We start from the raw sequence: 21,826 nt of genomic DNA, 5'->3' as shown, positions 1-21,826 counted from the left end.
TGTAGTCTGTTGATTAGCCCACCTAACTAGAAAAAACACGGCACACAACCACATATGTACTATACATACCAATAGACAGGCCCATATAGCCAATTTCTACAATGAGGGAAAATCCGATTATAACTCGATGGAAAATATGACGTCAGTGACAGAAATTGAGAATAATAATTTGTTATCTTTCTGACATTGACGATCTTAGAGGTGACACGAGTTAACCCCTGTCCCTGAGTCGCGGAGCAAGTGATGTCATCTTCCGTCCTGATGCTGTCACCTGGCACGCCGCGCACGTTGGGGGTGTGTTCACCGCGGCCAGCAAATCTGTGGATTGGAAACTCCCTCAGCCTGCCATTTAAAAGACCCAGGAGGCCGAATGCACGTCAAAATATGTAGGCTAAAAGGACGGCTGCGACTCAAAGTAGGTTTGTTAAATGGGAAATCTGATAGGCAGTTTGCGCTACAAGGAGCCGAGCACTGTGGAAGAATGCGACTCGACGTGGGAGTCAGACTCGGAATGCGATGAGCAGCCGGGTGATGAGGACAGCGGGATATCCGAGTGTGTCAGCCCACCCTTGACGGGGAGATGCGGCGAAGAAGCGGACATGTCCCCGCAGGTAAATACCAGCACACAACAGAAACGCAACAGCACAAGAGCGTATCTATAGCAACCAGACACAGAGAAAAATGGAAGAAGAGCAGACTGCCCTGAGCTAAATTAGAAAAGGGAAATGGCACAGCTGCATAGCCGACTCGCTGAAAATGTCAACATCTCAGCCTAATGTTGGTCAACCAAAATCAGGCTTGTATGTAGGCTTGTAGCTTAGTTAATTAAGGCCTATGTCTCCAAATAATTGTACTCAACGCATGTCTTGTTGCCATGTCTAGGCTACATCTAATGTCATTGCCAGGTATCCATTTGATGTGGTATTATGCATTGCCACAAGTGGATGTATTGTATCTTATAGCCATAATTCCGACATTATAGCCTCCAGTTTGAACCAAAATGTTTTATATCCTCGTTCGTTTCCTCAATATCCCTGGTGCACAAGCAGAGAGAGTAGGCTAGTGTTGTGCGCATGTGAGACAGCGATCTGATGAAGGTGACCATTTGTTTTCCATCAAAAAGAATAGGGTCAGATATGGGGAGCCAATCTTCCTGCCTCTGATTTGGGTCAATGTCACAGTATGCTCATTCCCCCAATTCATTGCTGTTTTCCGGTCTAGGCCTTTGGGCTTTCTCTTTTTGTTAATTTGTTTTGTTATTTTTATGACAATAGCCTACTCAACAACTCTACAATAGGGCAGCATCTCTGCTCATTGGTACAAAAGAGGTAAACAACAATATTTTTCTATAATGAGTCAATTGCCTTTATTATTATTTTATATAACTTGACTTGCAACTAGTCAGTGTTAACTTACACTCTGTGAGTTGCAACCAGTCTGTGTTAACTTACACTCTGTGAGTTGCAACCAGTCAGTGTTTACATACACTCTGTGAGTTGCAACCAGTCAGTGTTTACTTACACTCTGTGAGTTGCAACCAGTCAGTGTTTACTTACACTCTGTGAGTTGCAACCAGTCAGTGTTAACTTACACTCTGTGAGTTGCAACCAGTCAGTGTTTACTTACACTCTGAGTTGCAACCAGTCAGTGTTTACTTACACTCTCTCCATCTCTCTCTCTCTCTCTCTCAGTTCTCTGACTCTAGCACCAAGATGAAGAGGAGCTTTTATGCTGCAAAGGATCTTTACAAATATCGCCACAGCTACCCGGTACGCTCCACACACACTCACACACACACACACACGCACGCGCAAACACACACACACTTCCTGACTTTTCCTCCTTTTCCTCTCCCCCCTAGAACTACAAGGAGCCCCGGTTACCTAATGAGTACCGCAACCTTCGCTTCTACCTGAACACGATCCCTCTAATACCAGATGGTCAGTGCACACACACACACACACACACACACACATTTTAAGCTGTATAATTTATGTGATTGACCTGAATCCATCTCTAGTCATCTTCATTGAGGAGATCCTGACCAAATGGAAAGGAGATTACGACAAACTGGAGCACAATCACACCTACATACAGTGGTGAGAGCTCCGTCAAGTTACTATGGATGTGTGTGTCATGTGCACCTGCGATTACTGGGTTCAAATACTATTTCAAATATTTCAAAAACATTGAGTGTTTGTTCTAGCCTGCCAGGAGTGCCAGATGACAGGGTTTGCAGTTATGGGACCAGGCAAGCTCATTCAAACAGTAGTATTTGAACCCGGGTCTGTTACATATGTATGTATGGACATAGAAATGTATCTCATTCTTATTTGCAGGAACTAAACTGTCTTCCACAAGCAGGAAGGAGAATAGCAAAGTTCAGCCAGTTCTCTGACACAGACCTACATAACTTAGAGACCCACACAACACCAAGAAAAAATAGTCACACCACTGAGGTTCACACATATGCTGCCAATCTCACTTACACCCTTTAGCGCCACCCTTATTATCTCTCGCTTCCTCTCATTCTCTGTCATTCTCTCCTTTCTGACAGAGCTGATCATTAGCATAATATAAATGAGTGGGTTGTCTAAGAAGCACTGAGCACGTGCAGAAGGATGGCTGGCACTCCTTGAATTGACTTAATTAGAGACGTCAGCGAGAGAGAGAAGGAGAAAGGAAGATGTGTATAGAGAAATAGAGGGCAGAGGGGGAGAGCAAGAGAAAGACAATGACGACAGGAAAGAGAGGATGGGGAGGCATACATAGAAAAGTCAGTGGCAGAGAGATAAACACACTCTGTGACGTTCATCTCTCTCTTTGTCTTTCCTGCAGGCTTTTCCCTCTGAGGGAGCAAGGGCTCAACCTCTATGCTCAAGAACTCACTCAGGAGGAGATCAAGGTAAAGACCGTAACAGGACCACATAACCACACATTGACCGATTTGACTGCAACTTGACCATTGTGGTTTTAATGATCTGAAAATGGCAGTATGTTTTCATGTTGTACAGGAATTTGGAATATTGTGGGATATACTCCAACTGATCGTTGCTATGTCCCAAAGGAATTCCTAAGCACTCGGGAGGCCAAGCGGCGATTCTTGCTGGCGTACACACTCATGCTGGATTTTTACGGAATCAAACTCCTGGATAAGATTGGGAATGTCACCCGAGCTTCCAACTGGCAAGAACGCTTCCAGCACCTCAATGAGTGAGTGATTCATACAGGTGTACACACACACACGTACACACACACACACGTGTACACACACACACACACGTACACACACACACACGTACACACACACACACGTACACACACACGTACACATACACACACACACGTACACACACACACACAAAACACACGTATACACACACACGCGTACACGTACACGTACACACACACAAACACATACGCAAAAATACGCACAAACACACACGCATGTACAAACATACACACACATGCACACAGCACACACACACACGTACACACACAAACACATGTACACACACGTGCACACAAACAAGTGCACACGCACATGCACACAAACACACAGACACACGTACACACATACACACACACACACAAACACATACACAAAAATGCGCACACACAAACACACACACACACACAAACATACATGCACATACAAACACACACGCACATACACACACACACACAACATACATACACAAACATACACATACAAACACAAAAACACACACACACACACAAACATACACGCACATACTGTACACACAAACACACGCAAGCACGCACACACGCACACACACGTACACACACACACACACACACACAAAACACATGTATACACACACACACAAAACACACGTATACACACACAAACACACACACAAACATACACGCACATACAAACACACACACAACATACATACACAAACATACAGATACACACACACATACAAACACATACACAAACACACACAAACATACACGCACATACTGGACACACACAAACACACACACACACACAAACATACACGCACATACTGGACACACACACACACACACACACAAAACACACGTATACACACACACACACACATGCACGTACACACACAAAAACACACACACTCACTCACACACACACGCACGTTCAAACACACACGCACATGCATATATTCACACGCACACACACACTTGTATACACACACACGTGCGTACACACACACAAACACGTGCACACACACGTATACACAAGCACACGTACAAACACACATGTGCACACACATGCACACACAAACATACACACACACACACACACACAAAGAGTATTAATTCCTTCTGTGTCATTGTCTTGCATTATTTTTCTCTCTCTGACATGCAAGAAAGATGAGGTTTGGGGAAATACACTCATGTGATGAATAACCTACCTATTTCTCCCTCTGTCATTAGGTCACAGCACAACTACCTGCGGATCACGCGCATTCTCAAGTCTCTGGGTGAGCTTGGCTTCGAGGCCTTCAAAGCCCCCCTGGTGCGTCTGCTGCTGGACGAGGCTCTGTGTCGAGGCACCCTGCCCAACATGCTGCACAGCATCCTGGAGTACTACGTCTACACAATCCGCCCACGCTCCCTCCGCCGCAGCCTGCTCCGCTACGCACAACAGCACTACCAGCCGGCCAACACTTTCCTCTGGGGGCCCCCGGCCAGGAGAAGAGGAGCTGGGGCCGGGCCAGGATCCATCCTGGAGAGGGAGAGGAGCGGAGGAGACCCCCATAGGGCTCGTAATCCGCTGACGAAGCAGGACTCAGGGGGAGGGGGGGATGGAGGAGGAGAGGGGAAGGGAACCAAGGGCTGTTCCACTTCCACGAAATCCCTCCAAGAGGGGGTAAAGGGCGAGTACATTGAGACTGTACCACTGGAAGACTGAAGGGATTATAGTTTTTTTTTTTTGATGGGGGGGCGGTCATTGTAGAAATACTGGCCCATGCAATGTTTTTATGGACTTAAAAGTCGTAGCTAAGTTGTAGAGGCTAAGTTTAGTATGCAGCACAATCCTTAACGTTAAACTACTCTTGCAATGTTTTCTCTCTATCACAATGCATTTTGTCCTTTTGTATTGATTGACTGCACTTGGCAATCCACTCATAATTGTACAGACCCTTCTAGCCAAGCAGCTCACATTTAGGAGTTAGCATACAACAAACAGCCTGATTGGTTGGAAGTATGAAACAAACAATCTGATAGGATTGAACAACTGCTTGACAAGGCGGCTGCTGTGTGGAATCTTGCACCTTTGACAATCTGTGTCTTCCTATATGAGATATCTCTGTTACTTCCTGGTTCCTTCTTGAGCTGATCTTCCTAATGGCTGCTGATCCTGGCAATGAGGGTGAATCATTGGCTGTCGGATCCCATCTTCCTACACAAAGCCTTCTGGAGCTTTCAGAGCAGCCAAGCTAGTCAGACGCACAGGCTCATATGAGATTTTCAGGTATACTGTAATGCGATTGAAAACATGGGCTGAAGTGTTAATACTGTAGCTACTAGATAGTATGTGTGTGTTGAGACTAGTGTGTTTGTGATAAGCAGTGTGTGTACTACGACTATCTGAAGTGCCTCTTTTCTATTCATCTTTTATTGGTTAATTGTGTTCAGTTAGGGATGTGTGTGTGTGTGTGTGTGTGTGTACTGATCAATGTTTCAGTTACATATTTTCATATATGAATTTGGTTAGCTGATGGGTTTTAGAGTAAAAGGCACGATTTGCTTCCATAAGAACAGAAACTGAACGTTTCAAACCGAACGTTTCAATGTACCAGTATGATTATAACAGGCAAATAACTGGACGGCAGCTTGGGATAGCACGTTTCTGTAGGGTACACATTTTACAGTACATTTACATCTGAGTCATCTAGCATACACATGATTCACAACAATACCTGGCACTTGGGTCCTGAATCCTGGACCATTCTATTGGGGAATAATTCATAAGAATCCTAATGAGGATGATGTTTTTTTTATTGGGGAGAAAAAATTGCAGAACTGTTGAGTGTATGTATATACACATTTGTAGTATAGCCTCTCAAAAAGGAGGCTGAGTGGATGGCTTGGATCCAACTCTCTCTGTCTTATTCTCTCTCTCCTTCTCCCTAGCCATACATTATTGGTTGGGATTGCCATGTTAAAATGTGCCAATGAAGACCAGTTAAAATGACTAATTTACTCCCTCACGTTCCCCCTTCTCTCAGAGGCTTATGATAAAGAAGGATCTCCTCCCTCTCTCTGTTTCTCTAAAGACACTCACGTTGTTTAACTGTCCCTATCGTCATCTGGGTCTAGATAGGCTTGGGAGAGGATGGGAGGATGGGGAAGAGGAGACGACTGAGGGAAGAGGACTAACTGTACATCCAGTCTATGGAACGCTGGGAAGCACGTCTTGTCGATGCGTACGTGTTCTGTGTCAGGTATAGATGCATCTCTCTCGCTCTCTCTTTCTCTCTCTCTGTTGTCTTCCTTGTGACTGATTGGTCTCTGGATGTGTAAAGGTTCCCTTCATAAGTGTGTTTTGTAAATTGTATCAATTCTTATGATTTGTATAAGACAGTTTGTGGAGCATAATTTTATGGCTGCTGTAATAAATGATGGCAAAGCAACAGCAAAAGAACATGTGTACTTTATGTGAGAGATAGAGAGAGAGTATATGGGAGTGGCTCGTCACTATAGACAAACCCAAACAGATCCATTTCTCTTTGTTAGGCATGTACCAAGAACAACCAAGGTTCTATCTGCAAAAAGTTCTGAACCCTCATTTGTTTGAATGGTGTCAGCAATTTCCATCTTTATTCTTTTGAACTTGACATTAATTGGGGTATTTAGAGTACTATATACACTGAGTGTACAAAACATTAAGAACACCTGCTTTTTCCATGACATAGACTGACCAGGTGAATCCAGCTGAAATCTATACTCTCTTACTGATGTCACTTGTTAAATCCACTTCAATCAGTGTAGATGAGACAGGTTAAAGAATGATTTTTAAGCCTTGAGACAATTGAGACATGGATTGTGTATGTGTGCAATTCAGAGGGTGAATGGGCAAGACACAAGTTAAGGGCTTTTGAACGGGGTATGTTAGTAGGTGCCAGGCACACCGGTTTGTGTCAGGAACTGCAATGCTGCTGGGTTTTTCACGCTCAACAGTTTCCCGCGTGTATCAAGAATGGTCCACCACCCAAAGGACATACAGCCAACTTGACACAACTGTGGGAATCATTGGAGTCAACATGGGACAGCATCGCTGTGGAACGCTTTCAACACCTTGTAGAGTCCATACCTTGGTGAATTGAGGCTGTTCTGAAGGGGGGAGGGGTGCAACTCAATATTAACAAAGGTGTTCTTAATGTTTTGTACACTCAGTGTAGCTAGAGAACATTAAACAGAACAAGGCTATGTCAGTAACTCAGATAGAACCTTCTAGTCCCAAGCTCTCGAAATTCACCATTAGATGGATATAATATGTATGTTCTAGCCATTCTATGAGCCAGACCTACGATAACCCTGACTGCCCAATGCCAGTTTACCACAAAAGGTGAGTGTATAGCCTGTAGCACACAGATGAGTCTGAAGAGAGCCATGGATCTCCAGAGTTATGGAAATGTCAGTGTACAGCAGACATTTGGAATCTTAAACACTAAAATAACACACACTGGTTTGTGCTAATTGAGGTGTGTGTGGTGAGAAGAAGAATGTGTGAGGGATATGACACACACACACACACACACACACACGTCATGTCAACAGCAGCTAATCATGCCTTCTAAGAGAATGCATGTATTTAATTAGGGCTTATTGTGTAAGGTAAAGCCTTGCTGTCTTACTAGATATTGGTTGATGTTAATAATGTTGTGTGTTGAGTACAGAGTGGTAGATGGGGACTGTTGTTCTGGGGACACACTTTGTTCTGGATTGGGGTCGTCAGACTCCTGAACAATTAATCAAATGGCCACCCGGACTATTTACAATGACACTACCCCCCCCCCCCCCCCCCCCTTTGTTATTACACTGCTGCTACTCGCTGTTTATTATCTATGCATAGTCACTTTTCCCCGACCTACATGTACAAATTCCTCAACTAACCTGTACCCCCACACATTGACTCGGTACCGGTACCGCCTGTATAGATAACCTTGTTATTGTTATTTTATTGTGTTACTTCATATTTGATTTTTTACTTTATTTTATTTAGTAAATATTTTCTTAACTCTATTTCTTGAACTGCATTGTTGGTTAATGGCTTGTAAGTAAGCAATTCATGGTAAGGTCTACCTACACCTGTTGTATTCGGTGCATGAGACAAAATAAAATGTATTTGATTTGAGTGTGTGGGTATGGTGGGTTCAGTGTCATGTGTTGGGAGTGGAAGTAGAGGCAGTCTGCGCCTAGTGTCATTTGGGTAGAAGTTTCCCTGGTGAAATGTGTGGTGTATAATTAGAGGTAGTGGTGAGCTGTGTTGGGGTATTCTGTGGTGAGCTGTGAGCTGTGTTGTCGTATTCTGTGGTGAGCTGTGTTGGGGTATTCTGGGGTGAGCTGTGTTGGGGCATTCTGTGGTGAGCTGTGTTGGGGTATTCTGTGGTGAGCTGTGTTGGGGTATTCTGTGGTGAGCTGTGTTGGGGTATTCTGTGGTGAGCTGTGTTGGGGTATTCTGGGGTGAACTGTGTTGGGGCATTCTGTGGTGAGCTGTGTTGGGGTACTTATGTTGAGCTATGCTGGGGGGATGGATGTTGTGGTGTGTTGGGTAGGAGTATGGGGTATTCTGTGTTGGGGAGTGGTTGTTACTGTGGGTTAAGTGCAGTGTACCCACAGCACTGATTCATACTGACAGAATGAGGCGGCTGCCTCCTGGAATGGGTGCTGGAGCAGAGCGAGTGACTCACCCTGTGTGTGGGTATGTGTAAAGGAGAGAGACTATTTCAATTGGCGGCATTGTCTTACAGAGAAGGACCAAATAGGCCAAAATATTGTCTCTTCATCTTGTAACACACACACACTACAAACCACTAATCCTAAAACCACACATCTGTACCAGTATCACAGCATGTGTATGTGCTTTATGTGTTACAATAATGTCACAGATCTGTTTGTGTGCACGCCTGTCTGCCCATGTGTGAGACTGACATTCACTCTCCTTCCAGAATAGAGCTTATGTCTTAGCTATCTGTAACAGATGGCTTCACGGTGTGTTACTCCTCTTCTTGTTTCAGTTTCCTCTGAAGTTTGGACTGGAAACTCGTGCAGGTGTTGTGTCTGCACCTGATAAGAAGTGAGCTTCTTTCCGTCTGTACCACCAGTGGGCTCCAGGGATTTGTCCCTCAGTTGGTGTCATCATTATCCTCACCTAACATCCACACATTTTTGGCGAGAAATATTTTGTCATGTGGGCCAATCAAAAGTTCAACCTCTAACACATTGTATGTATTATATTAGCTATTTGTAAGAGGTGCATATGACGCATCTAATCCGATTTAGCGTTTGTGCGTTCTCATCTACAGTTCCATGTAATAAATCAGAGTGACATTCAGAACTCGTATACTGTATAATACACATGAACTGGAAGGTAACATATGGCAAATAAAGAGGAAAAGATTCATAAGAAACTTTGTTCCAAATGGGGAATTTATCTTGGACATACATCACCAAACCACTACTGTATAAAATGCATTAAATATTAAATCATGCCCTTCAGATGAACATTGCAAAATATAAAATGCAACAGTATTATGGTTGGATTGGACGACCTTTAATCTCGGCACTCAAAACCAAATTTCACATGCGCTGTCTGTTACGAGAGACTATAACCACTCTATATTTCAAAATGGCATCCTAGGTTTCTCAGACGAAACTGGACTTACAGTTCGGGGTGTTTCAGTCTGAGGTCGAAACTAGTTAGAAAGCAGAAGATCTCTGAGTAACAAGGCGCAGAAAGAGAAGTGAAAATTAGAGAAGCCTACACCCATAAGGACAAAGACAATATTGGAGTATGCTTATTTGACCAACATTTGACCAACTTATTTGACCAAGGAGTTGACCATGAATGAATGATTCAATTATATGTGGTTAAGGGGGTTCACAGAAGGTTACATGAGATGGAATCACACACACACACAATGTGCTTGATTAACCTTTGACCTTTCTTGGTCAGACTGTTACTGTGATCCAACACGATCACAATACTCACATAATCCTGCCTCTCCAGCTGTACAAAGTACATGTTATTCCATGTCTATTTGTGTGCAGTAATTTGTGTGAATGTCATAGTGTATAACAGCATTGCGCGCATGTGTGTGTGTGGTGTGTTTGTGAGAGAGGGGTGGCTCAGCCAGCTGTTCCATTCACCGCAGAAATCCCCAGGTCAGCTCTATGTGACCCAGGTTTCAGTTCCTCATGGCAGAAAGACAAGCAGTGATATAAATATTGGAATAGAGATAGAAAGCATGTGAATCCCCTAAACAGTCCAAGTGAGACCAACAGCACCGCAAGAGTTGAGGATGATGGTAAACCCAGTAAACCCATGGTTTAGTCTCGAGGATGATAGTAAACCCATGGTTTAGTCTCGAGGATGATAGTAAACCCATGGTTTAGTCTCGAGGATGATAGTAAACCCATGGTTTAGTCTCGAGGATGATAGTAAACCCATGAGTGTTTTACTCTCATTGAAATAAATGACACACATGATTAATTACAAAACAGAGAAGGTTGTGGTGAAGAATAGCCTTTATTCATCAAATTCAAAATACATTGAACATTTGCACCAATAGAAAACAATTGTTAGATCAAACAAATGACACATATTTACTGTTATTAAAAGCACACACTAACACAGAAACTCTCAACTTCACCCTATTTGAATAGCTGGAACTATCACCATGCCAACACCTCTGCAGTCTTTTAAGACCTGCAAGAGTGAGTCATCAAGGGAAGAGAAGCAGTGTTCAATGTGGAATCAGGCCTATAGTCATTCTGGATAATATATAAGGCAGTAATTCTATGGTACTTCCGATGCAATGTGTGATCTGCAAGCAGAGAATGATAGAGGCCTCTAGCGGCCAAAAGCATTTTAGCAAGGGCAGCGCCATCGAGGGTTTCCACTATGGTTGGACAGTATCCAGATTTTCTCTTATTGTCATACCGTCCTCTCATTCCAGGTTTTATGGTATTACCGGCCAAAAAACGGCAAAAAAAGCCCATTCGGTGTCTATTACCAGAATGCTAACAAAATTAGCACAAATAATAGTGAATTTCCATTGAGACTGCTAGCTAAATATGTTTAACGAGCGCAGAGGCAATCCAACTCAAAATTATACATATATAGGTAGGAGCTACCAAATATAATTGTTGGTGAGTTTAGAACATTTATAAGCAAATGTGAACAAAGGACATTGTGTAAATGAACAAAGTTGAGAGACGTACTTGTCGGAAGGAAGAACAGTACTGGCTCTGGAGCAGCATGTGTACACGCTGTGTCTGTGTGGAATCGCTAGGGCAATGGGCCTGCTTGCTCTGCTCTGAGAAGAAGGGGGAGGAGCAGAAGGGCTAAGAACAGAGAGAAGAAAAAACATATTAAAATCAAGATACAGATAACTCATCCAAAGGGCTTTGACTTCTTAAACACAGCACAATTCAGCCCCTTACTTACTCAAATCTGACTAAAATCTGTTCATCTACAGCCCCAGGAAGAATATCAAACGTAAAAATGTTCACATTTTCATAAATTCTTAGAAGGTTTAGGAATTACGTATACTAAGGCATTTGTGAAAATTCTATATCAATATAGTGGGAAAGCTGCTGTGCGTTTGGACAACTAATGGACACTGCAGCAAATAAAACCTAATAAAAAAACATCCTTCTCGTCCAAGACCGGTGCGCTATAGCCAATCAGAGATAAAGTAGGCCTTCATACAAACAAGCCATTTGCCACACGGGCCTGCCATCATTCACGTTGAACTGGACTGTGTGTTTACAGGCAGATGGGCCTGCCATCATTCACTTTGAACTGGACTGTGTGTTTACAGGCAGATGGGCCTGCCATCATTCACTTTTAATTGGACTGTGTGTTTACAGGAAGTTGCAACAGCACGACTTTAGATCATTAGAACTCATTTGAATGGATTTCTACAAATATGTCAACACCGCGGAAGTCCTCTTACATTTGGGAACTTTACAGTCATTCATCAAACAAACATGAAAAGGTAGGTTCTCTCTCCCTCAGTTATGCACATCAACAACAAGATCAACAACTAATGCTAGCCCAAGCAAGATCAGCTAAAATCTAACGAAGGAACATTAGATAAACCCTCAACTTCTTGAGCTAGTTGGCTGTCAAAATTGCACTGATAAACAATGGGAAATTGTAGCCTACTCGTCATTCTGCAGCTTGCCTGTAAATGCATGCTTGTCAAAAACCAAGCACCCAAGCTAACTGGCTAAAGTTGGCTAGCTTGTTAGCTAGCTACTTCCAGACACAAATGAGAGAACACCTCACTCTGACCATTTTACTTGCTGAGCTTGTTAGGCTGTTTTGGCTACGTTTACTGACACCGGTCATATTCATATTCAGTCGTCTGAATTCGGAGTAGATAGCCAGAGTGAATTTGCGAATGCAAGACATATGCTAAATGTATAACAGTCGTTGAAGTTCTTGCTAGCTAACCAAATGACACCTGTATCTCTAGCTGTGTACAGCCACCGAAAAACAATATGGAAGGGACAATGTCAGTCACTCACCCACCCACTCCTCGTTAGCTAGCTAACGTTAGGCTCCGTGTTTTTAGCTTGCTACATAAATAGATACCCTAGCCTATTAGCCACATTAAGACTGACTTTGCTAGTTTGATTGTTTTGATATTCCAAGCCTTAGTCACATTAGTCTGTTTTTGGCCAAAATATTGGCCAATGTACCAGGCCAGCTGTGATTCACAACATGAAAGCAATATTTTTTGGACTACCAAGAAATGTATTGGTAAATTATATGAATCAGGCATTGAACTGCATCCATATAGTTTGCCAACAAGGCCTTAGTGTACACCATGGAATGTTGAGTCACAGAAATTATTTTTAAATCAAGTTTGTTTTGTAGAATAAACTGTGAATTGTATATTTTTGACTGATATTACGATTGTCTGTTTCATATCTGCAAAGTAGTTAAAACGCTGTTAGTTCCACTTCAAACATTGTTAGACTAATTAGTCAGACTAATTTTGTGCTTCAGTTGCACTTCTCCACTCGGATGAGAATTATTGAACTGCGTTCTCTCAGCAGACAGCGCTCTGACTGAATTGTAGCTACTTTTCTTCAGGACTTTTCTTGGTGTAGCAAGCTTACTTTTATTCTGTAAAGTGCAAGATTAACTTTAAGCAAAACCTCAAGAAATGTAGCTGGCTACATTATTTCTATGACAAACGACAAATGACAAATGACATTAATCATTTTTGCAAAAAAAATACATTGCCATTTCATTGTAAGCTCATTTACTGCCAGTGTTCCACTTCTGCCATCATCTGAAGAAAATGAAGATATATTCTGCCGAATGTGTTACACTAATGTATTTTCTGTGAAGGAAAACTAGTGTTGCACGTCCCTGATCACTCTATTGAAGCAACAAAAACACTGTTGGCTTTCAATATACAACACCACGCTTTCTCCTGTTGTGCTGTTTACAAACAAACATATGACTGTCTCAAATGCTCTGTGGAACTATTTCAAATAATGTGATAGGTGAAATTAAGAACGCAGTCTGCTTTGTCTCCTAACGTATTGCACAAGTTGACTGCAGGTATTTACTTAAAAAGTAGCTACAAATATGAGAATTTATTGAAAAACCTATAAGAAATCGTTTAAACGATATTGACGGTATTGAAAAACCCTCCCATTGCTATTTCCAAATACCCCGGTATACTGCCCAAGCCTAGTTTCCACCATGCTTACGCCATTTTAAAGCAGTCAACTGGGTGGGGATTCCAATGGGTTGTAGCCTCAATGGCACAGCCCATGCTGACACAGACGCTATAATGGCACAGATATAAAGATGAGTCCTCTATCTATATCTGCAAGGCAAACCTTTTGTGGGGAATTGAAAGGGAAGGCATTACTGCATATTCAACACTGCCTCAGAAAAAGTAAACCATGGAGAAAGGACGCCCTCTAGAGTCTGAATGAAGGAAAAGCTTCCATTTCTTCCTGTGACGTCAGCTAGCTAGCTAAATAGATAGAGCAAGCAAGCTAAACACAAAGAACATTGGGGTTAGGGAGTAATAACAGTAGAACAAGGTCACTAAAATCTAACCCATTCCATGGAGGAATGGTAGGAGACATGGAGAGGGCTGTGTGTGTCTCTGTGGGGTCATCTGAAGGTATTTATAGCTACTTCCTTTTGGGCTCCCTGTTGCAGTGACGTCAGTCTGGGTGGGTCTGGTTCCAACTGAACTGACCAGGTCAGGGCACACTGGTGTACACACACACACACTTTTACAACACTGCCCCAATCACACAATGGTTTGTGTCGACTTCCTCTGTGCGTTGTGCCTCCCACAGCCACTTAACATACCATAGGCTTCGGTCAACACATAGCAGAGGACATGGTCCATTAGATCAGCACACCTATATATAACATTACATTAGGATTGGTATATCTGTGACAGGAAAATAGATTCAATTCTCTACTGGGACCAGGCTTTACATACTGTATAGAGTACATACACAGTCTGGGCTTCATACATAGTTTATAGTGCCTATATTTGTTTAGGGACACAAAATGACAAAGCAATATACATTTCCTTTATATGTAAGTGTAACTGCTTCCTCTTCATTTTTTGGCTCAATTTTTGGGGGTCTGGGAGTGCATACAGTATGTGCAAATATGTACGATTGTGTGCACGACCACTACCGGTCAAAACGTTTAGAACACCTACTCATTCAATGGTTTTTCTTTATTTTTACTATTTTCTACATTCCAGGTGACTACCTCATGAAGCTGGTTGAGAGAATGCCAAGCGTGTGCAAAGCTTCATCAAGGCAAAGGGTGGCTACTTTGAGGAATCTCAAATATATTTTGATTTGTTTAATACTTTTTTGGTTACTACTTGATTCCATGTGTTATTTCATAGTTTTGATGTCTTCACTATTATTCTACAATGTAAAAAATAGTACAAATAAAGAAAAACTTCAATGAGAGGGTGTTTTGAAAATATTTTGACCGGCAGTGTATATTGTGTGTCGTGTGTTCACGCAAGTGTGTGTGTTTCCTGCAGCGAGTCTGTTGTGAGATGGGTGGTCCTGTCCCACCGGAGCAGACATGTCACAAGTCACAGCCAATCAGATGGCGGCCCTTCCCTATTTCCTGCTCTGCCTCGGTCGGCATTCCCAAAGTGCTCCGCAGTATTCCAGGAGCGTTCCCAAGTCAGGCAGCGCAAACATCCCACTCCCGGCTACTAGAGGGCGCCGCTGAGAGTGTAGGATGTTTACACTGCCTGAAACCCGGAGAGGTCATAGGTCGGCAGTTAGAACTCATCCTTACCCACAGATCAGATTACCCTAATCCTAAACTTTACACGACTGTGTCTCAATACTCATTAACAGCGTACTGTCCTTGTCTCCTTTCCTTCAAGAGCACTGTTTGGTAAAAGGACTTGACAGGTTTCTACCATGCTTCTATAGCTTGTCATGTCCTCTGAGATCAGTGGTCAGAAAAGGCAGTAGATAAAGTAGTGTCCGGTTTTCACTCACCCCCCGCCACTTCTCCTCTCTCCTTAGGATGTAACCCCTCCCTGCTACTGTGAACCAACTGCCATGAACAGAGCCATTTCCTCTCCTCCCTCTTTCTCCCACTCTGTTTTTCTAAAGTCCTTTGGGCACAATCATCAGAGACGGTGCCAACAGACAGACAGTGTCGTGGAAAGTAGCAGTTTGTGTGTCTCCAGTTCGTTCACTTCTCAGTGGTCATAATTGAGATCCATCAATATATGAAGTCCCCTGGGACTGGCCTGTGACACAGAGAGATATCCAGAGGGTGAAACGGTTTGTTCCACTAAACATCCTTGGATTTAATTGATCAATTCATGTTACAGATTGGTCATAGTCCACACTACAGGTTTCTCCATGTATGGCTCTATGTGCATGCAGTGGAAGCCTCTATGACAAATACAGTTGACTCTAAGCCTAATAGTGATAGCTATCACAGTTGTCGCCATGTAAAAAAAAAATAGCTGTATAGTAGTTGCGATGATAATGGCAGTTGGCTGCTGCAAACATCCGACTGAAAGCCCTATATGAAACACCAGCTTTCAGTCAAGGATGTTTACAGTAGCCCATACTGCCAGCTGTGCTGGAGAGGGTACATGGACACTGCTCAAACCAAACACTGGGCATTACTTGCACTAGGTTTTGGTAACATACAGCATAGTCATATGGAAACCATGTGTTTGATGTGTTTGATGCATATTCTATTGATTTCGTTCCAGTCATTACTAGGAGTCTGTCCTCCCAATTTAAAAAGGTGCCACTGGCCACCTATGGTACAGCTAAAGTTCGGTTGGGTCAACTGTCTTCAAGTTAGCACCAAAGGTCCAGCAACATTCTAAATACAAACACGGCTCCCGTCAAAATCTCAAATCTTCAATCAACTTGGCTCTGTAACTGCAGATTCTGAGTCCAGTATATAGTCACTGGTCTCCAGTATGTTTTCTCTGCCTTTCCTTTGTTGATCTGTAAGCATTCTGTCAGCATGTGACATACCACAACGACAGCCCCCACACACAATGTACTGGCATCATATTTACCATGTAAACACCACACAGGGCTTCTGTTTAGCCATCACACACACACACATGAAACAACTGCTCCTTCACACGCAAAGCAGTGTGTCTGCACTGTAGACCTCTCTCCCAGTGGCCTTTCCACCCTTGATCCCCCAACCAAAATTCTGACTTCCTGCCTCCCCCTGGTATCCCACTCCTCCTCCCACCCCACAATCAAAGTGCTCATTGCCTTGTTTACCACACACACCCTAACCTCTGCGTGACATTTGTGTGTGCCTATATGTAGGGGAATAGATGTTTATGCTGTGCGTGTGTGTGTGTGCCTATATGTAGGGGAATAGATGTTTATGCTGTGTGTGTGTGCCTATATGTAGGGGAATAGATGTTTATGCTGTGTGTGTGTGCCTATATGTAGGGGAATAGATGTTTATGTTGTGTGTGTGTGTGTGTGTGCCTATATGTAGGGGAATAGATGTTTATGCTGTGCGTGTGTGTGCCTATATGTAGGGGAATAGATGTTTATGCTGTGTGTGTGTGTGAGCCTACATGTATTTGTGCATGTAATTACATGTGTAAACAGTGACGAGATAAAATTAGTCACTACAATCTATAGCACCTTATTCCATGTGCTCCATCCCCTAACCCTGTTCCATCATTCAAACCAACTACCTATTTCACATTGAGTGGACAGTTTAAGTGTGTTACTGTTGGCCTAATGTCCGTGGAATGTCTGTTTTTGTCACATTTGTTCAGCTGTGATACCATCACTATCATGGTCGGGTGTGTCTGGGTCTGTAAACTGAACATGTGTATCTGTGTGTGTAATTATATAATGTGTGTTTGTGTGTGGACCACGACACTGCTATGGCTTAGACTTCCAGCCTCCATCCCAGTGCTTAGGTCACAGAGAGAACAAAGCAAACTTTATCAGAATACTGCAATCCCACATTCCCCGGATTCTTAGCACTTGGCAACTGGTAAGCACACAGAGGAGAGAAGGGAGATGGGAGAGGGGGATGGGTGGGAAGTACTGCCTTCCAGTTTTATTTCCATACAGTAGCCTTTCTCACTCTTCAAGACTGACCCGCTGAACTCATAGGTCCAAAACCTCTCCAGCTAAAATATCCTGTATGTAATGTGTTATAATTCCACGTGTCCCTTATGAGACGCCATGGGGGTCATACATCAAATCCAATGTATAAATGTGGGTCACGAACTGAGGCCAGTGTGACCTGTACATTTTAACACACTGTATCAAAGGTCCTGCCCCTTAACCGCGTATTCCCCCTCTGTGGAAGGTGTCAAAGTCACGGCAAGGTTATGACTCCACCCACAGAAGACAGAGTAGTGTGATATAGCAGGTAGTGAGAGTGAGGTTTAACTTTAGCTTCAACAGTATTAGACTAAACGGCAGAGAACGTTACTGCAAACAAGCTGGTAAGGAAAGGTGGGGAGTTTATAGTGTTCTTTGTCTGGGGGTTCTATGAGCTCTGGGTCACCCTCGGAATAGAACACACACACACTGGACAGAGAACCCGAATTCTTGCTTGGTTTAACGGTCTCAGTCATCAAAGCATTCCACCTAAAATCACGCCTGAGCCACATTTCACCTGCCTGCCAGTTGGCAGACACACTCAAAACACCTGTAACACAATTACACACACCCACACAAATCACTGCTGCATAGCGGACCTCACAAGAGGAGAAAGGGGGCCAACACAGACACCCCCTATCACTGGCTTCAGCTGACAGGCTTCCTACAACAGGACAGTCTACAGAACTCCGTGACTCTAGGCATGATTATAAACAACATGCTATTTGGCTATGCAGGCTCCTGACATCTGTTAGTAGTTGATGTTATTCTTTAATAACACAGACCCAAAGCAAATCTGGGGGAGGAAAATAGGTTTATTCAAAAAGGACAAATCATGCTTGGAAGTAGATGGTCATTCTCCCCTGTCCTCAGTGATGCTCTCTCAGTGATTCTCTCCCTGAACAAAGGGAAAGGATGTAGTTTATAACCCAGCCCTAGCCTGTGTTGACCAATTAGAACTCCTTGCAATAAAACTGGATTAATGGCCAAATAACAAGTATCCTATTTCAAGTTGAATATATAGACAAATTCCTCCCATGTCGCTGCATTCATTCCCTATTTCAGAAATAACACTCATTTTATCGTTAGTACTGTATTGTCCTCTGTCTCTGCGTTGTGTATTTAGCTTCAAAATATTCTTATACCTCCATACTCCTTGGCTATGCAGGCTTATCATTCCTGCCACTATCTTCTGCTTTAACACAAAACATCCTTCATCCAAGCCCATAGCCGCTCTGCTGTAACCTCAACACCCCCCCCCCCCCCCCCCCCCCACACTCTTAGAAAAAAGGGTTCCAAATGGGTTCTTGGGCTGTCCCCATAGGAGAACCCCTTTTGGTTCCAGGTAGTACCCTCAGTGTAAAGGGTTCTACATGGAAATCAAAAAGGATCTAACTGGAACCAAAAGGGTTCTTCAAAGGGTTCTCCTATGGGGACAGCCAAAGAACCCTTTTAGGTTCTAGATAGAAAAAAAAGTACTAAGAGTGTATGATGACCTCATGCACACTACTAGCCTATGAAGCCTTATGACCTCCATACTCCTTGCCTACGTAGCTTTACTACCTTCCCATTCCTCAACTTTGAAGACTTATGTCCTTCACCTAAAGAAAGGCGATGAAGGCTTGCGGTTGTCAAACTGCCAGGGCTGTATGTTTAGCTCAGTCCTTCGGTTCGGTCACGTGTTTCCATACCCTATCTGATAGCACAGACCCCGGCCCCTTAACCCTACCCCCTCTCCCATTCAACTTTTCTCTCACTAGCTTTTTCCAAGAAATTCTGAGAAGGTGCAGGGTGGCAGTCATATGACCTTGGGACAGGACTCCAGCGAGACTTAATCGGAACGCCGGTATTCCGAGCACGATCGGGAACACTAACAGGATCGGTGAGTCATGACACTGAAACACTGAATAACACCGCTAACTCCCATCCCAAAGGTCAACCAGAGTGCTAATGTCCTGCCGCCCATGATCCCAATACAAGTAGAGCAAAAAAAACTTTCCCAAATAATGCTAAGCTTGACAGAGAAAACGTGAACAGTCAGTCATGGTGGGGGGTCTAAACTGAAAGGTCCAATGCAGCAGTTCTCTCAACATTCAAATCATTTCTGGGTAACAATTAAGTACCTTACTGTGATTGTTTTTGATCAATATGGTCAAAAATAAACAAAAATAGTTTCTTAGTAATTAGACATTTCTCAAGCAAGAATTTAGCTAGGACTGTCTGGGAGTGGTCTGAGTGGGGATTGGAAATCTAGCCGTTATTGGCAGAGAGGTTTGGAACTCTTTCTTATTGGTGTATTAACTATTATACTGCCTGGTGATGTCACCAGACACACCAAAACTCCATCCCACCAAAACAGGCAGACATTTCAGGTGTGTTTTTCAAACAGCTCTTACACTAAAAGAGCATTATCATAATTTTCACAATTTCACAGTATTATTCATATATATATATATGAAAAACAGGAAATCATGTTTTTGACTGCATTGGGCCTTTAATTGGTGAAGAGTGTTTGCATGTGTGTGTGTGTAGTGAGCAAGCGTTGATGTGTAGGCAATGCGCTTGTATATGCTCTTGAAAACATTTTGTTGTGTGTGCATCTCTGTGTGTGTAACTCACACTCCCGGTCCAGCATAAACTCCACGACCTGGCCTGTTCTGAGACAGGAAGTGATCCCATCATCTCCATGGGAACGGTCCTGTGAGCTGAGCTGAGCCAGAGACCCCTCAGACAGAAGGAAAGTTTAGATCAACACACATAGGCTCTTTCACAAAGAAAGACCTTCCCTTTACAACCCCATTAAACAAAACCACTAACACTTACAGTACAACTATCAACCTTTAGAGGTGAAAAATCATGTCATGCCAAAATATAGGATGTCAAGTGTTTTAAAGGAGGGTGTTATATAGACACATTTGGAGGTATAACTAAAATAAGTAGTAGCAGAGCCGTCTATAACTTGGGGGTACAGATGCTTCATGTTTGCAGTCTTGCAGAGTCCCTTTAACTACTGTTGCTATAACTACTGTAGCACCCTATTGACTCCTGAATGATGGTGCCATTTTTTGAGTTTAACAATCAATATATTTATCTACATGTAAATGTACTTGATTTAAATTTGTTTCTAAAGATACAATGACAGTCTTGTCTACATAATAAAATAAGTGGGTTTTTGTCCCAGGCATGAATGGCTTGCTATTCTCTGAGTCTTACAGAGCCATTGAACTTGCCTGGGAACGCAATTACATCCCAAGGGAACAGCCGGGAATATTTTTTTTCTCCGTGGAGAAAAAAAAAAGGAGGAATAGGTGAAGTTGCGCCTCTTCCAAATGCGATCCTCGATTACTTTGGACACACTGTAGACTACTTACCGCATCCACGAAAAGGTAAAAAGTTAACTGCGTGAAAACGGCAGCTTTCGCAGTACTGGCAGCGCGATATTTCGTCATCTTCGGATTAAGTTCACTATAACCCCAGAAAAGTATATAGAAAAACACACATCAGGCTGTAAAGTATGGATGTAGAACACTTCAAAATGTTAAAAGCGTCCTTGTCCGCCGTCACCCTTCTTGCCGTCCTTCAGTCTGGAGATTTTCTACAAAGATTTCTGGACTCGAGTACCTCCCCTTTTCTGTCAGAGCTGACCAATGGCTGCCCGGACTGTGCGCATCGACGGGAAAATAATAGCCTGCTCAGCTCAGTTACCTTGCGCGCGTCCTTCCTTTGCCATCCATCCCATGACCTCCAACTGTCCGCAGATGTTCCAAAAACTCCAGAATAGAACGTCCATCCGTTATCTTTAATGGTAGACTACATTGAAATTGATGGGGAGTTGACAATTTCACTTAAACTCACACACCCCTCTACAATGTGTACCTCTATAGTTTGCGACTGTCCTATGAAAACTGTGATGACCAATGCCCTGAGCCCT

The 21,826-nt window shown here is 43.1% G+C and overlaps 1 protein-coding gene and 1 long non-coding RNA gene across 7 annotated transcripts in view; one reads left to right on the top strand and one right to left on the bottom strand.

Annotated features, from left to right (window-relative positions):
• ogfrl1 (opioid growth factor receptor-like 1) overlaps positions 1 to 6,655 on the top strand; it is a 7,371-nt gene extending 716 nt beyond the window's left edge. Inside the window, exons 1-8 of one of the 5 annotated variants that reach the window (XM_021610818.3) lie at positions 267 to 611; positions 1,275 to 1,328; positions 1,692 to 1,769; positions 1,862 to 1,940; positions 2,021 to 2,099; positions 2,839 to 2,905; positions 3,068 to 3,213; positions 4,444 to 6,655. In XM_021610818.3, the coding sequence (XP_021466493.3) occupies positions 429 to 611; positions 1,275 to 1,328; positions 1,692 to 1,769; positions 1,862 to 1,940; positions 2,021 to 2,099; positions 2,839 to 2,905; positions 3,068 to 3,213; positions 4,444 to 4,921 (1,164 nt within the window). In that variant the 5' untranslated portion in view covers positions 267 to 428 and the 3' untranslated portion in view covers positions 4,922 to 6,655. Of the gene's footprint in view, positions 612 to 1,274; positions 1,329 to 1,691; positions 1,770 to 1,861; positions 1,941 to 2,020; positions 2,100 to 2,838; positions 2,906 to 3,014; positions 3,214 to 4,443 lie in introns of those variants that run through there. The other 4 variants (XR_016497019.1, XM_021610825.3, XM_090239972.1 and 1 more) reach the window with 4 other exon arrangements.
• Positions 6,656 to 10,745: 4,090 nt separating this feature from the next.
• Positions 10,746 to 21,481, bottom strand: LOC149985638 (uncharacterized). Of its 2 annotated transcripts, none has more exons than XR_016497017.1 (3): positions 21,267 to 21,481; positions 20,515 to 20,620; positions 10,746 to 11,583 (listed from the first exon to the last, which is right to left on the bottom strand). It is a non-coding gene; the product is annotated as an uncharacterized LOC149985638 (long non-coding RNA). The 2 variants fall into 2 exon arrangements; XR_016497018.1 differs by having other exon boundaries at positions 20,515 to 20,605.
• Between the last annotated feature and the right edge of the window lie 345 nt (positions 21,482 to 21,826).

Source organism: Oncorhynchus mykiss, chromosome 1 (genome assembly GCF_057628025.1).
Source record: "Oncorhynchus mykiss isolate SJ-2025 chromosome 1, ASM5762802v1, whole genome shotgun sequence".
NCBI lineage: Eukaryota > Metazoa > Chordata > Actinopteri > Salmoniformes > Salmonidae > Oncorhynchus > Oncorhynchus mykiss.
This window is presented reverse-complemented; position numbering and strand designations above follow the sequence as displayed.